At 32.8% G+C, this 18,059-nt stretch overlaps 3 protein-coding genes across 4 annotated transcripts; 1 reads left to right on the top strand and 2 right to left on the bottom strand.

Moving 5' to 3' along the window:
- Positions 1 to 873: 873 nt before the first annotated feature.
- Positions 874 to 2,580, bottom strand: LOC129906714 (kelch-like protein 12). The gene has a single exon (XM_055982600.1). The coding sequence runs from the start codon at positions 2,578 to 2,580 to the stop codon at positions 874 to 876; it is 1,707 nt and encodes a 568-aa protein (XP_055838575.1).
- A 1,590-nt stretch (positions 2,581 to 4,170) lies between these two features.
- LOC129921424 (PR domain zinc finger protein 10-like) lies at positions 4,171 to 17,293 on the top strand. Of its 2 annotated transcripts, none has more exons than XM_056003239.1 (8): positions 4,171 to 4,295; positions 4,366 to 5,127; positions 5,194 to 5,352; positions 8,113 to 8,193; positions 14,257 to 14,430; positions 14,496 to 15,070; positions 15,123 to 15,347; positions 15,400 to 17,293. In XM_056003239.1, the coding sequence occupies exons 1-8, from the start codon at positions 4,271 to 4,273 to the stop codon at positions 16,498 to 16,500; spliced, it is 3,102 nt and encodes a 1,033-aa protein (XP_055859214.1). In that variant the 5' UTR covers positions 4,171 to 4,270; the 3' UTR covers positions 16,501 to 17,293. The 2 variants fall into 2 exon arrangements, with proteins under 2 accessions (XP_055859214.1, XP_055859213.1); XM_056003238.1 differs by having other exon boundaries at positions 8,101 to 8,193; positions 15,400 to 17,288.
- Positions 8,204 to 9,052, bottom strand: LOC129921425 (uncharacterized). Its single transcript, XM_056003240.1, has 2 exons — positions 8,902 to 9,052; positions 8,204 to 8,842 (listed from the first exon to the last, which is right to left on the bottom strand). The coding sequence occupies exons 1-2, from the start codon at positions 8,947 to 8,949 to the stop codon at positions 8,258 to 8,260; spliced, it is 633 nt and encodes a 210-aa protein (XP_055859215.1). The 5' UTR covers positions 8,950 to 9,052; the 3' UTR covers positions 8,204 to 8,257.
- Positions 17,294 to 18,059: the final 766 nt, after the last annotated feature.

Below are 18,059 nucleotides of genomic sequence, written 5' to 3' on the forward strand. Positions count from 1 at the left end.
TTGCATCGAGTTAACTCGATTGTATAAACTTACTTGCTGGCACTCGGTACTCCTGGAATGAGTAAAAATGCTGGGGTCATATTCTAGGAGCTAGTAAAGTTATGCCAACTTTGATTCTGATGATTTTTCCGATTTCGTCTTCTCAGGTAAAAAAAAAAAGAGGCAACACGAGAAAGGAGCAATCGAGGAAATAGGGGGAACGGGGAACCTATAACGTAAATGAGGTTCGGAAGCTTTACCAAAAGTTCAATTTTAAATTTCAAGTGACCTCAACTCCAAAGCGTTTCGCCCAGGTACGACAGTGGGCCCATCACTTGAACTTTAAAATTGAATTATATTCAATCGCTCCACTTAAAATATAAAATAATTTTTATTATTTTTTCTTCGTTGCTTTACCAAAAGGTAAAGAGAACATCCCATGGTTATAAATTTAGAACTGAAACCTGTAAAGATGAACAGGGAAACATCATAGTAGAGACGCGATGCTGAGAATTTGGAGAAATCACTTTTGCAATCTACACAATGGCCGATGATGAAACAAACTCCGCCCAAAGGCAGAGTCCAATTGAAATCTCAGCATTGTATGCCCGAACCATAAGAAATGAGACCCTCTGAATTGCGCCAACTACAGCAAGTGGAACGGGGCCTAAATCAATTTGGCGTCTGCAACTAGAAGCAGCTGTTTTGAAAAGCTTGTTGGTTGAGGGCCAAATCCACAATGCATTGTGGCCTTTAGGCACTGCTCACCTTAAGTAAGTAACAAAACATTTTGTTGTTTAAAAGTATGTAGATATTATTATTGTTTTTATAAAAAAAGTCTTAAGGTTTCTTAAACTACGTATAAAAAAAAAAAAAAACAAATAAATTATAAAATTAATTAAAATTAGACTTTAAAGAACACATAACGGCACTGTAATAAGAACCATCCATCTGGAAAGAATTAAAATATTTCCATGTATCAGTCTCTGGATTATACTCTTCCACAACCACTTTATCATCCATTCTTTTCGAGCAAGTTATAATTTTATCCTGGTAAACTATTGCATTTATATCGCAGTAAACATCTGACAGTGGTGCAACATCATCCCATGTATCATCACTTAAATTATAGCATTTAACATTTTGTTTAAATCGTCCACCAATAACGTACAAAAATCCATCCAACGCTACAAATCCAAAATTGCGAAGGGCGAGTGGTTCCAATTTGATAAAAGTCCATTCTTGTGAAGACACATCATAGGATTGCAAACAACCATTACACATATCAAGAACGTATAATATTCCATTATATGATGTAATTTGACTAGTTTTAGTTGGTGGCGACGTCGGAGATTTCAATTCACTCATTTGATGTGTGGAAAAATTATACATTTCAATAGAATCCACTAGCATTCCTCTATTTCTGCCACCGAATATACATAAACTTCCATTCAAGTCTGCCAGCTGGCACATGAATCGTTTGTAATTCATCGGAGAGCAATCGATCCATTCAAAGGTTCGCAAGTCTAAACATTCAACGCTATTTGTTGCAAAGTCATCTTTGACTGCTCCTCCAACTACAATCAGTTTATTGTCGATTACAATTGTTGAAACATGTCTTTTATTTCTCGACAAAATGGCTGGTTTTTTGCTAGACCATGAGTCGTGTTTTTGGTTATAAGTTTGAATGACAATTTCATTTGAATCTGAAATTTGAATGTTTCCAAGTTTAGGAGCAATGCTTCTCGACTTAAAAGCATGATTTTGTTGCTGATCTAATGGTGATCGATTTGTTGGTGACAAATGCCATTGGAGCCATTTGGATACAAGTTGGAAGCTTTCAACATTGTTACAAACCGATAAGTTTTCAGCTATGAACTTTGACGACAAATGCTGAAAACGAACCATTGATAGGAGATCAGTGGTTAACTGTTCGCGAATTGTCTTATCATAATTGATCCATGACAACAATGCCGAAAAGACTTCCTCCTCAAAGTCATTATATGGATTGTCATTGAATAATAGATCCTTTAATTCATTTTCGCTAAGAAATAGAATCTCTTCGTCTTTTGATAATTCCTCAAAATGATTATAAGTACATTCCAAGGATTTTGCTTTCAATCCAGATAAACTGAGTTCTCTAGCTACACTCAGCCAAGCTAAACAATTGCTTGAATTGATATTTTGTTCAATAAAATCCAAACAACCATCGACTAGAAGTTTCATTTTTAAGAAAGAAGCAGCTCGTAAAATTCTTTCAATATTTTCAAGACTTAATTCAATCCAACCCGAGTAAATGAAATCTATTATTGATTTCAATGTTGGAGCTTCGATTTCTTTGAATTCTAATATATTTTTCAATAAAGCTGTTTGAGCATCTCGAAATATTTCCAAAAAATACTCACTCATTGCACTGAGGACAATTCTATGAGCTTGAAGGCTCACAGGATCATTGGTTTCTTTGCCAGCAATTAGGACAGTATCAAAGAATATATTTTCTGCATAGAAGGTTTGGAGTTTTTCCAAAATTAGTCCAGCATGTTTATCACATTTAAATATGGTTTGTGTATTATTTTTAGAAAGTAGATTTGTTGATGTCATTGTTATAACTTGTTACAAGATTTTATTAAATTGCAATTTTTTACGAAATTTGTTAAAAGAAATGAAATGCTTTCCGAAATTTTGTGAAATGAAATCGCTCTCAAGAAAATTTGTTTTCAAAACAAATGGCAAGCATCTGAGGAGGGATTTCCCCTTTTAAATTCCAGTTATAATCGGGATTTACACAAGTGGGTCTTCACGAGCCATAATTTTGCGGGGATCTCCACAAAACATTTCTCATGACAAAATTATCCGTAATCTGAAGTTGTACACTGCTGGTCAATAGAATAGGTTCATTTTGTAAACGGCAAAGAAGAGTTTTTTTCTTAAAAAAAGATTACAAAATCTTTTTCGTGAATGCAATTTCAAAATATCTTTTTTTCCAGAACTATGAATATGATGGAGAGAGGTAGGACAAAAACTATTGTAACGAAAAAGATGTATATAGGATAGGGTTATTCACGATCCGGTCCAACAAAAAGGTGTAAAATTGCTTAATTTTATTTACCACCTACTACTAAAACTAAAACAAACAAATTTTGCACCAATTGTATTTTATTTTTGAAAAAGGGTTAGGGTATAGCAAAAGTGTAAAAATATTTGTAGTCTGTATATTTGGCTGTTTAAGTTTAAGAAAATGTTACACTTTTGCAACCATAGAGAAAGGAATACCTCACCTAGAGACGCGACTTCGGGGGTTTTCCTCTTCGACCCTTCAAGCTGCAATGAGAGAAAAAACTCCCCAGTGCTTATATGTGGGTAGTTTTTCCCGTGCATTTTAAATGGCAGCAACACATTCAACTGTGGAGTTTTGCTCAAACGAATTTAATGGAGTTTTCGTTTGATACAAAAATCAATTTATTTTTTGATTTAGATCTGTCAAAAAACTGATTTTGACAATTTTTGCCTTCGTTTGGCCAAAAAAATTGATTTATTTTTTGATCTTTGATCAATTTTTTAGATCTGGATTTTTCGGCAGATTTACCCCTCTTTTACTAACACCACTCTGCATCATTGTTGACATCCATCACTTTGGATTTTTGAGTTCAAATGGAAGCAATTTTAAGTGAATAATTTGTATTCGTCCAGCTCATTCTCGAATAAAAAAATCAACGGTGGTATCAATATTTTTGACAACTGCGATCGCTGCCTAGTTCACAGACATAAATACACACCAATACTAAAGCAAATAAAAATCGATCTGAAAACGTATTCGTTTCGCAACGAAAAAAATCAATTTATAGATCAAAATATAAATTTACCAAACGAGAACCCCATAAGTTTGTAGTTAAAGCCTGGTACGCTGCTCGCGCTAAATTTTAGCCGAGATAAAATTCCCATACAAGTTATCGATAATTTGTATGGGATCCATTTTATCTCGGCTAAAAATTTTCGATAATTTGTATGGGAGCTAAAATTTAGCGCGAGCAGCGTACCAGGCTTTAATAGGGTGAACCTATTTTATTGACCAGCACAGCAGTGTAGGATTCATGCTTGCCAACATGTTTGTCAATGTAAATGCTTCTTCATGATTCATGAAAGTCGTTGAATGTAAAACCCACTGAAATCTGAAAGTTGTTATGTTTTTTGCATTTGTTTACTAGCCAGAAGATATCCTTTCCCAAATAATTAAAAGGAATTCGGATGTTAAATAACTTTTATATTTTTATAAAAACAATTCAGATTTGCAATGAGTGAAAGCATAGAAAACACAGGTAAAAATAATCCATTATTTAATTTATTTTATTGTCATCAACAAAAAATCAAACCAATATGTTATCATAGAATCCCAACAAAACAATTATGTTTATGGAGGATTCCAAAGAGTCAGTTCGTACGATCCAAATATGTGTACAACTGCAGCTCGTTTTAGTCCATTTTATGATAAGACTAATGTACCACATTCAAATGAAGAAAACAACCCTATCACTTATAATGAAAACCTTCCAAATGTAATATCCCATCACAATCATCATCAAAATGATGATAATGTACTTAGAGCTGCTAAAATCCTCAATCACTTTGTGGATGCATCAAAAGTTGTCGATAGCTCTTATTTGGCATACAATAATGAACTTCCAATTGAAACACATCAAAGTGCAAATCGACCAGAAGTAATGGTTATCAATGAAATGCCTAATTCAGTCCCAAATGATGGTACTGGAGGCGGGGTAGAACTTGATTATATTCATGGTAATGATGAAGAGACTGGTGAACCGATAGCAACAAGTGTTGTCATGCATCGTTCACCAAATGGTCATTTATATCAGAACTTTTATGTGACAAATGAAGATGGAAATCCGGAGGAAATTGTCGAACTTATTCCAATTGATCCAGGTGATGTTACACATTTAGTTGATGCAGCAGCTGCCGTGGAAGGCGATAACTATACATTGCAGCCATATGATGAATTTCCAAATGAAAGTCATATGGATGCAATTGAATCGCATGTTGAATATGAAGAGAATCAAGAGCAAATAATATCAACGGATATGCTTAGCAGGGAACAACAGAGAATATTATTAGAGAGTACTATGTCACCATTGCGTAGGTTTTTATAGGTACTTTAATCTTGAGATTCTAAAATGTATTTATTATTATTATTTATTATAGTTGCTGCGGTAAATGATATCACACAAAGAGATAAACATTTTTTATCCTGTCTTAATCAACAAAGTATAGATGAAGAACAGCATGCTGATAACTACGCTATCAATACGAGCGCACAGAAAACTGATTCATCAGAAGATGATGATGATGATGACGACTACAGTAAGTATTGATTTAAAAAATTATAAAAATTCTTAAGCTGGTCCTAAATTTTTGAAACGGATCGATTTAGTCTAAGAGCCGGGAGCTAGGTCATAGTGATAACCAATAACTTAGTCTGTCTGCATTTATTGGGGGCGTTGCACACTGGTCGATTCAGTACATCGTAGCTGGTCAAAAGTCGAAAAAAAAAGTTGTTGTCAACATAAAAAATACCGTTAGGCCGAAAGTAAATATTCTTAAACAACAAAAACCAACAAAAATAATTTTTTGATGCCGTTATTTTATTCATGGGAAGCATCTCAATGTAATCATTCATGATTTGCTCACTCTCTATTTTAACTTCCACGAGTTAACAAGTGTTTACAAAGTGATAGTTTATGATAAAAGTGAGTAATTGAGTTGAACAAAAAAATGTCAGAAAATGCTAGTGGTATGCATTTTTAAATTCAATTTGTTTTTTGTAAAAAAAAAGTCGAATTCTATTTCTATTAACTGAATGTTGTAAGGCATTTTTTTGATAGTTTTCAGATGTTTGTTTTTTACTTCTTGGACGATTAAAAAAAAGTGCCGAAGAGTGCCATCGTGAATTTTTTATATTTTGTAGTTTGAATCATTACCTTTAATTTGATGCTAAAATTAAGTGCCGAAAACCGCCGCAAACAATTTTTTTCGTCTTTTTCAGGTACCAATTCGCTCTTTTTAAGGTGACCATTTTTATTACGGAAGGACATTGTTCAAGATTGTCTAGTTTGTAGAGCATGAACTGTTATGTGTGATATATGAAATGAAAGGTTATATTATCTCTTTTCAAAATTAAAATAAATCAAATTTACAAATGCTCTATGTAAAAAGATATTACGTGTCAAAAAAAAGACCATCTTTTTACCGTTATCTCAAAAATGTAACTATGAAAAAGATTGAAATTTTGCACAAATATAGTCCTGGCTTTTATTTATATTTCCTGTTAATTTGATTAATATATCTATCAAAACGAAAAAGATATAAATAAAAAACGGTCAAAAGGGCTCGAAAACGGTAAAAAATTTGGGAAAAAGAAATATTTTTTCCCATTAAAGATATCTCGGGCAATAAAAAAGACATCAGAAAGATTTAAACAGGCATTGAAAGATGGAAAACAGTTCTTATAGAAACCGTTACTAAATATGCTCAAACAATTTTCCTTATATAAAAGAATAAGGTCCAAAGTACCCAAAAAAACGTTTTTTTGCATCTTCTAACGGTAATATTTCAAAAACGGGAGCTGATTAATTTTTTTTAACTTCGGATTCGAGTTCAGGACACCGAAAACCTTCAGAAAAGTGTATTTTTGTTTCGGCAACAAAACCCTTGTAAACCAGTGTAATAGTTTAAGCTGTACATTGATAATGAATATAGAGGCTAAGGTGAAAAAACTGCTAACAGGCACGGGAAGAACGGGAGATTAGGGTTCATCGATTTGTAAGACGTTATCACTTTAAAAATAATATTCTAAGCCAATAAGACATATAAAAGAATTAAGTCCACCTAGTGACTCAAAATCGACCACTGTGCGTTGGCGAGAAAATAAAAAAAAATAAAAAAATATTTGCAATTTTTTGGCTTATTTGTAGTAGACCGAGAGCCCACAGCAAATTTTGGAAGTGGAGGTATAACCAAAATGTGAGTATGCAGTTTTATAGCCTTATGCGTTCTGAAAACGAATTCAAAAGACTGGCAGCTTTAAATCGCGGCATTATATGGTTTTCGGGGGGTTATATAACGCGAGTTTTCCAATTGATGTGAGTAGGCCAAAAAAACAAAAATTTACATTCTCAATATATGGACTGATGCTCTGTCATTTTTCCTAAGCCTCAATACCTCAATCTCGGTGATGCGACAAATAAAAACCAAGATATAAGCGTTTTTAACTAACCATATCAGCTCTCTTCTTGGAAAGTTTTGAATTCAAAATAACAAACACTTTTATTTATACTTATCTTAAAGTTTTTATATTAAAATTTATTTCGATGATAGAAAACGTCTTTTTCAAGACATTTTCCTTTTTTGAGTTTTGAAATATTTGAACATAACCAAGAAATCAAACAAGAATAAAAAGAAATCCATTAATATAAAAACTTTAAGATAAGTATAAATTTTATTTATAATAGCAATTTTTAGAAATATTTTTCTTAGATCCTGAAGAAGATTGTAGCCACAATCGAAACGTCGATCGAGAACTAGGTAAAAAATATATATTCAAATCAGACCTGTAGCCGACGAAAAAGAACACAATATTTTAATAAAGAAAGGTTACGAAATAAGGAAGAATTTATTTCTGATTATAAAGCGAAAAATTCTGTTCTCTAAATATTTTGCAAATGTTCTGGTAAAGAGCCCTTCAGACAAGGTTCTTGTCTTAAATTGAATTTGAGGCCTTCGTGCCATACTTTGTCAAAAGCTATTGTTCCACGCAGCTTATTGAACAATATGATACACGAAATTTCTACCGCGGGAAAGTGTAAATTCCTGTCCCACCTCAAGACCTTATTTGTTTATATAAATTTACACTTATTTATTATTCTAAAAAAGGTCACGAAGATAGGAACAATAATTTATTTGTTTATATGCTATATAATATTAAGTATGACATACTATTCAAATCTACCTTAAAAAACTTTCAGCTAAAGATATTTGGTCTTGTTTTAAAAAAATATATGCATTTTTTGTAAAAAAAAATAACAGTTTTTCAAAACTTACAATTCTTTTAAGTTCTTGTTCCAGATAAAACCATTGAGAGTCGAGCAAGAGCCACACTTCCCACAAATTATCTATACCTTGGTCCAATCAACTCTGATACAAACGGTAAGTTCAACATAAACATTAATTTTTTTCTTCTGCAAATTTAGTTAATTTATTAATTTTCATATTACTGGCTATCTAGTTGATCAGAAATACAATTAATATTAAATTCTAATGTTTTGTCAGGGTTTTTAAAATTCGATTTGGTTTCAGTTGTAAGTCCATTGTTTGGTACAGAATTTTGTATAATTTGGAATTCACCACGATTACCTTTTGATTTTTTGTTTGTCCTGAAATTGTCTGATAAATTTTGTTTTATTGGCCAAACATTGTGTACTTTATTCGTGTCGTTTTTTATCCAAGTCCAATAAGTTATGTTATCTTTTGCTGCTATTCCTCGTTGTTGATCAAATGAGATAGGGTAGTAATCAAGTCGATTGGATGTTGCCGATAAATCTAAGTACTTGGAGTAACCTGGTTTTGAACGATCTATTGTCAATACTTCAGAGTTCTCAACAGCTCCGGGGTATCGAATTAATGAAGTTTTCTCAGCTTGAACTTGCAATTCGCCACGGTAATCATTTTTATTGATGCTTTTGGATTCTTGCAGAGGCTTTGGTGCAAGTCGGAGGTGAGAGTTTTCGAATGGCTTTATAAATTTTAATGCGTTACATTTTATTGGAGGATTACGCAAGGCGTTTGTATCGATGTTCTAACGAAAAATCAATCTTAGATACTCGCAGTTATTAATTTTTTTTCATTATTATTTACCTTCTTAGTATACTGTTGTCGTTGCTCACTTATGTATTCATACGCCATATTTTGATAAAAAATGTAGGCCGAAGAATTTCGATGTTACAAGTTACTGAGAAATTTTATTAAAAAACTTGACAGATATATCATAAGTCCTTGAAGTTTATTACTTACATACTTATTTAAAGTGATCAGATCCTTAAGGCAGCCCCAGCCAACGATCTTAGATGGTTCCTCTCTCGAACTGTTTTTTTTTTCCTCTGAGGAGCCGACATTACTCCATACTTCATCCCACTCCACCAGCAGATTTTGGTTAAATATGTACGGATTCCACGTTTTGGAGAAACCAGCAACCTTGTTAGGTAAAGCATTAAGGTCCCATAAGAAAGTTACTTTGTTTTGTAAAAGTCTTTAAATCAGGGAAAGAATTGTGCTAAAGTCTTTTATATCCGACAAATCCTTGAACTTAGTTATTATTTGTTGGTCGCCTCAAATTTTGTAACGCTTCAATCTTTGTATCCCCTTTTCTAATACCACTTTTATCAATTTTATAACCACAGAGTTCAATTTGGTCTTTCATGAACTCTGTTTTCTCCCAAGTTACTCTCATGTTAAAATTATTTTGGCGTTTTAAAGACGTCGTTAATTCGTTCTTGATGTAATTCATCTTGTTCTTGTGCGGTTGTTCTTACGAGTATGTCGTCTAATTAAACAGAAACCCCTTTGATACCATGCAAAACCATCTCTAAGAAAAGTTGCAACTTTGCCTGGCACATGCCACCACATATGTACATACATCATTCCCGTTGGTTGCCTCGAAAATTCGTCTGTCCGTCATTCTATCAGGATGTCTGTCGGTCTGTAAAGGGAGCTACAGCCTAAACGGATGGGTCGATCTATTTCAAATTTGATATGTAGCAGTTTTTGGATCCTTAATAGAGGGGCTTTTGAAATTAATTTTTTTTGACCAAAAATAACGGTACCTGTAATATATCAATTTTGGAAAAGTTTAATTTTCTCAAAAACGACTCCTAAGATTTTAATAAAAAATTCAAGTATTAGTTCTAAGACAAGGTCAATCTTTTCATAAATAAAGGAGAATGGGCAAGTTTGTATGGAATGTGGACGTCGCGTGGCCAGGAATGAATTTGTTATTTTTTGAAGTAATTAAGGTTTACATATAGGTATTGTGGAGAAGTTTTATCCTTGTGACGTACTCCAAAAACGGATAAAATGCATTTTTGCAAATAACACTTTATGCAGATTGTCTCAAAGTTGTATCTTATGTGTGTATTTTAAGTGCAAAATACGATACTCTCTCATTTTCCCTAAATCTGAAGACCTTTATCTTGAATATCCAACCACTAGAACCCAAACTATAAGCATTTTAAAACAACAGTGTCAAGACTATTTTGAGAGTTTCGTTATTCAATTTTTTGTTAGTTTGAATTGTTTGAAAACTTTCGAACAAAATCTTGAAGTGGTTGTCTTAAAAATCTTATATTATGAGTTCTATTGGTCGGATTTTCAAGAGTAATGACTTCAGACTCAGGGAAAATGACAGAGCATCATATTTTATGTTCCAAATAAAAATATAAACCAATTTGTCGTTCATACATTGAATAATGCATTAACGATACTAATACTGCATTTTCTTACATTCTTAACGCAATACTGCGAAACGTCCATAGTAAAAGTTTTTCCTAAGTTATAGTCCTTTCATTTGATACCAATTTTATTAATGGCCGCTCAACGTCCAAAATGCCCATTCTCCTTTCAATGAATTTTTTTAAACAAAAACAATTTTATAATTTTTTTATATAAATCAAAAAAAATTGGATTTTTAAAAAAATTTGAATTCTTTTTTTTTTTTTGAAAATCGAATTTTCAAAAACGACATTGAATTTTTTGGAAATTATGGTTTTAGGTGTTGATTAATAGTTTCTACTAAATGGCTTACCAACTTTATTTTAAAACATTTTTTCAAAAAATTAGTTTTATAAAAGAAGTCAAACTGCATACTTTTTTTGAGTTCGTTTTCATTTAAAGAGTTTTTTTTTATTTTTTTTTTTATAAATTTACCAAAGTATAAATAAGTCTTCAAAGCATTTCGAATTCATAGAGCAAGTACGTGCGACACAGTCGTGCATTTTATTTATTTCTTTTTTCACACCTTGAGTTAATGGGGCCTTCGGCTATTAATTGCCTATGCGCACAGTCTTCTCGTTTTTTTTTTATAATTCCCACGCCTCTTTCCCCCCCAGATACCGCACGCGCTGGGGTCCATTTTCACCGAGTACGAAGACATTTGCGGATGATTATCGTATCGGCACTTTTTAGTGTTTTTTGAAGGTAAAAACAAATTAAAAAGAACTAAATAAGTAAAGCAGAGAATGGTGATACGAATATCAAAGGAAGGTCAAAGATTGGGACTGCTTAGTACAAGCATTTATTATATCTGTGCAAAATAAAAAAAATTTAAAATGAACAAAAAAATAAATTTAATATTTCATGTTTAATTTTCAGAAAGTGTCAAAATTTTAAAACAAAAATGTTTTAATAGTCAAGAGTGTTGATAAAAAAATAATTCAATATACATAATGTACATACAATTAGGTATAAAGACATTAAATGAGAAAAGAATCAGTAAACATTGAACATAAATACAAAAAAAAAAATTTATGAGCGTGGTACACTGGTTTTTAGTATTTTTTTCAGACTAGTTTTATTAATATTAAAATCAAACAGATTAGTATTCAAATTTACAAGCTTACACATGCGAGTTAAGGGCACATGCATACCATAATTAGTACGGTGTTGGGGTAATTTTATTAAATCTAAGCTACGAAAGTTATAAGCACCTCTCCGGTAGTTAAAATTAATAGAATTAAGCAGATCCGGGCCATCAATTACACCCGTTATAAGTTGATGAATAAATACAAGGTCGTTATTTACTCTCCTTTGAGACAAGGTTTGGATCTGCAGTAGGTTGATTCGATGCTCATAGGAAGGAAGGTTAAAAGGGTCCGTCCATGGTAAGCCTTTTAAGGCAAAACGAATAAAATTACGTTGGACTGATTCTATTCTTTCTATATGGATGCTATAAAAAGGTGTCCAAACTTGAGATGCGTATTCTAAGTGGGGGCGAACTAAGCAGTTGTAAAGAGCTAATGTAACGTAAGGGTCCCTAAACTCTTTCGACCAACGCTTGACAAAACCTAACATAGAATTGGCCTTGTTTACAATCAGGTTTATGTGCTCTGAGAAATCGAGGTTGGAGTTAAAGTTAACACCAAGGTCTTTAAAGCTATGCACACTTAGTAAAGTGTGATGAGATATCTTATAATCATACAGACTAGGAGTTTTTTTCTTTGAAAAGGTTATCGTCTGACACTTAGTCGGGTTGAGATTTAAACCGTTCCTTGTACACCAAATAGCAAATCTATCAAGATCATCTTGCAAGGATATGCGGTCATTCACAGAGCTAATGCTTTTGTAAATTTTCATATCATCTGCGAAAATAAGAATTTCACTCTTACGTAAACATAACGGTACGTCATTAATAGCTAAAATAAAAAGAAGAGGTCCCAGGTGACTACCTTGCGGGACGCCCGATTTGGCAATGAACGATTTTGAGAAGGTCCCTCTGAATTTCACCTGATATGATCTATTTTTAAGGTAAGAAGAAATCCAAGTGATAAAACTTATAGGAAAACCAAACATTTTTAATTTAAACTTTATGATGTCATGAGAAAGTTGATCAAAAGCCTTAGAATAGTCTGTATAAATGCAGTCGAGTTCCTGTCCACTTTCTAAAGCGAAGGAGCAATTTTGCAAAAATGAAAGTAGATTCGTAACCGTTGATCTTTTTTGCATGAAACCATGTTGTTGATTACAAATAATATTTTTACAGTAGAACGTTAAACTATCACAAATAACTTGCTCAAAAAGCTTTGGAATACATGAAAGTTTAGATATTGGCCTATAGTTAGTTATGTGGGCTTTATCTCCCTTTTTAAAAACAGGAGTAATATATGCGCTTTTCCATATGTTTGGAAATATACCCGATTTAAGAGATAATACGAAAATGTGTTGAAGAGGGAGAGCTAAAACGGATCTACAGTTTTTCAAAACTATCGGAGGAATTCCATCAGGTCCCAGAGAGCAATCATCATGAAGAAGTGAAAGACAGTGTGAGATCTTATCGAGCTCAACTGGAATACTGTTAAATGTAACTTGGGGGTAATCACGTAAATAATGGAAGTAATCTATATCTATATCGATGGGGGTATCAATAAAAGATTGACTAAAGTTATTTGCAAACGCGTCAGAGATCTCAATAGTACTTTTTAAGATATTATTGTTATAATTAAAGTTGACTGGATAGCCGTCAGACTTTTTTTTGAATTGACGAATTTCCAAAAACTTTTAGGGTCTTGTTTGATAGAAATCTCCATCGACTCAAGATATTCTGCATAAATACTATTAGAGAGAGTCTTAAACTCATCAAAAAGAGAGATGTATAAATCATGATTTTCCGGGGACATATTTTTCAAATAATTTTTCCATGCTTTATTTCTTTTGTTTCGGAGAGTTTTAAGTTCTTTGGTATACCATGGATGGCATATGCTTGTGTATTTGGATCTTTTCAAGGGAACTATCTCCGCTATACAACTATTTAAAACGTTATAAAAATATGACACCGCGTTTTCAACGTCACACGAAACTGGAATATTTACAATACCAGATGCACTAAGTTTATCAGATAACTGATGAAAATTAGCTCTCCTAAAGTCAAATTCATATGAATTGTCTTGAGAATTACTATTTACAAGTAAATGACCTCCTAAGTTTTTTATTGTATCCTTCCGTTTATCACCAAATGTCTAACTGTTTTCCAGGTCTCTCGAAGGCATTGACGGCGTTAACTGCTGTTTCAAATTTCAAGTCGCTTTTTTTCGAGTAGATGACGCAGAAATTTGTTGGTCTATTAAACCAAACACAAATTGGTTTCCCAAGGCTGTGTTTAAGTAAAATTCAAAGTTGCAATTTGCCGAGAGAAGTTGCAGCCCAACCAAAATCCGCACATGTTTCACATTTAAGTTCTAAGAACTTGAAGCTGGTCTAACCCCTCCTTATTGGTCTTAGCTCTAAATATGTTGAAGTAGCCTATATAGCACGGTGTACACTAAAAAGTATATTCTATTGGTGCCTGGATACAAGAGAAAATCCCTTAGTGGAAACACTTCTCCCTCTCTATCTCGTTAGGTCACCCTCTACAAAAAAGATATTTAGATGCGAAGTGAAAAAAAAAAAATTTGCTGCAGATAACAATTTTCAATTAAAAAAAAAACTAAAAAATTAAAATTTCAGAACCTTCCGTTTATGCTGTAAAAAAAATTCTTCAAAGAACCAAGTTTGGTCCGTTCCAGGGAGAAATTCGTTTTACTAACGATATTTATCTAAACATACTGAGATCTCAAGAACCACGTCACTATCCCCTCCTATTGGTTGGAAAGTCCAGAATTCTAATCGTTACAAATGAAAGTAAGTTGACTCAAAAACTCTTACATAGCTTTTCCCCATTCATATTGGCTTTTCCCTCAAACCAGATACTTCCAATTGGATGCGATTTGTTCGTCTAGCCAAAACATTTGCCGAACAAAATTTACAAATTATCGAAGAAAATGATCGAATATTTTTCAAATGCAATCGTGATATCGCCCCCAAAGAAGAACTTCGTGTTGGCTATCACAATGCTTATGCGGAAAAATATAATTTGCCAATACTCAGTCCATCCATGGAAGACACACAAAAGAAATACGAATCTGATAATCCATGGATGTGTTTTGAATGTGATCAAAGATTTCCAACTTCTCAAGAAATGCAATCACATTTGAAAGTGCATGATTTAGAAGATGCTTCATGTATTATATCGAAAAGGAAAATCAAACGAAAACGGACAAAGAAATTTAGGAAAATATCAGAATTACCAAAGAATTCGAGTAGATGTTTGATTTGTTTTAAAGTCTTTATGACAAATGCAAGTTTGAAGAAGCACTTTGCCTTGCATATAGCTGCTAATAAGACTGCTAAAACTAAACCGGCAAAACCAGCAAAACAAAAACGATCGACACATAAGTGTCCTTTGTGTTCGAAAAGATTTTTGTCTGAAAATAAACTTAAGGTAAGTCGAACTGAAATATCTTTTAGCTTACTTTTCATCAGAGTCATTTAAGTTGCATCGCCGAACCCACTCGAACATCGATAAGCCACATAAGTGCCCTCACTGTGATCAGCATTGTGCAACCCCAACTGCTCTAGCGGCTCATGTTCGTAGTCATACAAATCGCCTTTATTCGTGTGTATTTTGCCAAGAAACTTTTAAATATGTTGTGGACTTTAAAAAGCACGTTCTTAGGCACAAAGTTGATGGCTTCTTTGTGTGTTTTCATTGTAAAAAGGTAAATCATTGCAACTTATTTGAGAATTTAAATGAAACTCTTATTTTTACAGAATTACAAAGAATATCACATTGTTCGTAGGCATATACGAATCTTCCATCCGGCTTTGAAATACCCCTGCAACGAATGCGATCGTTTGTTCCTTCATCTCAGCTACTTGCGGCGTCATAAAGCCACTCATGGCAAGAAGAAAACTATCCCGTGTTTGGAGTGCCCCCAACAATTTCAGAAGAGAAGTGAACTCAATAATCATGTGAAGACTTTTCACAAAGGAAAAACGAAAAGAAAAACCAAAAAGTCACGAATTGGAAAGAAAGAAAAATCTTCTGAAAAAAATGATGATTCAGAGAATCTTAAGTTAACTCCTTCGAAGAAACTTAAATCATCTAAGACCTCTCCGGTTAAGTCACCAGAAGTGATAGCAGAAAGCTACTATCACTCTCAATTCAAATGTGAACCTTGTAAACTGGGTTTTAAGCGACGAGGAATGTTAGTCAATCATTTGGTGAAACGACACCCTGAACAGAATATCGATTCCATAGAAGAGTTGAATCAACCAATTGTGAAAATTCAAACAATGTTCAAGTGTCCCCATTGTCCGAAGCTATACAAGAACAATGCAAAACGAAAAGGTCATATATTGAAGAATCATCCGGGTTTGGAGATTCCAGCATCTTTTCGTAAGAAACCTGTTTTAATTGATCCTAATGTCCAAACGGTAGGATGTATTAAGACAGACATACAAAAATGTCATTTGTGTTATAAACAATATGTCTCAAGATTGCGTCTAGTCACACATTATCGAAAAGCTCACATGAACGAAAGAATACCAGAAATTAAAAATGAAAACTTTTCAAGTCAAAATTTAATTGAAGAACCTTGCATGGAGCCGGTAATGGATATTTACAGACAACCACCTGTCTCACCGGAAAATAAACTTTTGAAGCTTTCTTCAGCAGCTTTGGAATTGTCTAGCATTGAAGATAGAAAATATTTTGATTTTCTTAATGAAAGATCAGATACAACAGATATTGTTGGTGGGAATAGAAATAGTTATAAAATTATTGAGGAGAATGAATTTGTTGAGAGTTCATCGAATGTAGAATTGAATCGATTACCTGAATTATTTGAAGAGTCAATAGCTTGTATTTAGAAAGAATAGTTAAATGTTATTTATTTGTTAACACATTTTTTATATAAAATAATCTGAAAGGAAAGAGTATTTGGTTTTAATATCACTAATCTCAACTTTATGATTGGTCTAAACAATATCTGCGTTGAAAAAAAAAGTACAAAAGGGATCAAGCCGGCTGGAGATGCTTGTTGGCTGAGATCGTTTTGAACTTTGCTTAATGAGTCACATTATAAGAAAGTGGGTAAGTACTCAAAAATACTATCATATTACCTTTTAATCAATGTTTAAGAAATATAAACTTTGATTTGAAACACAAAAGAAGATACGCAATATTGCGTGCTTTCCAACATAAAAGTAAATAGTTTAAAACTACAATTAAAGGCTAAAATGAAATTGTTAAGGTTTTAAGGAGCATGTTGACAAAATTAAAAAAAGTGGGGCTAAACTATTGCTCAATTTAGGATTTCATTAAGTTAAAACACTTCTCCAAAAGTATAACCGACGGATCTTTTGCTCAATTGGACAAACAGTTAAGAAGAGGTAGAATCATTTCGATGCTATATAAAATTCAAGCATGGCTCTGGCTTTAGAGCAACTAAGAATTAATTCCTGAAGTAATTCATGTCTAAATTTAATGCTGAAATCTGCCCTAAAAAGATTTTCTACATCAAATTTTTGGTCAAACTTAGCAATCACAACTGCAAACTGCTTTGCCAATCATCAACATAAGTTTCCGAAAGATTAAGGGAAGATTCTGTAGCTATAGCGAGTTGTTTCCAGTCTTTGAATGGAGATGCATTCGATTGCAGAATTGTATTTATTCTTATAATTTAGTCGTGGCCTGATTAGGAAATATGAAGCCGATCCTTTCAGATTTAATACTTTATTACTCCGTAATAAGACAAATTGCACATTTTTTTAGGCTCAAATTCATTAAGATGCAGTTCCTTTTCCTTTGAAAAAATAATTTTATGTTTTTTTTTTTTAATTTTACATTTAAGTACAAAAATTGTGTAAAACTAGCCTTGTCCTTTCATGGAGTCGTCGTACATTTATTTATACTTAAAATTAAATTTTGACTCCCTATCATCAAAACTAAAATTAAATGAAAAAAATAAAATTTCGCTTAAAAAAATTCGAAGTTTGAAAAATGGGACTGATTTTGGATTTATATTGACTTCTCCATACGCTAGGAGCTAGGTTTATTTACAAAAGTGCCAATATGATCCAATGACTTAAAACTGAGTTATTACATCTAGCGGCTTTTTCGAAAAATTATTCAAAGGAAACCCTAGTTTTAGAAAAAACTACATTACTAAAAATGTTAAATGTATGTACATATATGACATACGAGTAGGTGTTCAAAGATGCTCTGGGTTCATTTGAATGGTGTAAAAAGCGCCAAGGGTTCACTGTGGCGTATGTGTAATTTTTTTCTATCGAAAATTGTAACGATTCTGGTTTATAATGCGTTCCATAGATTTTTCGCGAATTCTGAAAAACAAGCACATTTTGCATTCGTAACGCAGATTTGTATATTTTCAATTACGATGGATGTCTGGATAGTTTTTTCAATG

The sequence above is a fragment of the Episyrphus balteatus genome, chromosome 1 (assembly GCF_945859705.1).
Source record: "Episyrphus balteatus chromosome 1, idEpiBalt1.1, whole genome shotgun sequence".
NCBI lineage: Eukaryota > Metazoa > Arthropoda > Insecta > Diptera > Syrphidae > Episyrphus > Episyrphus balteatus.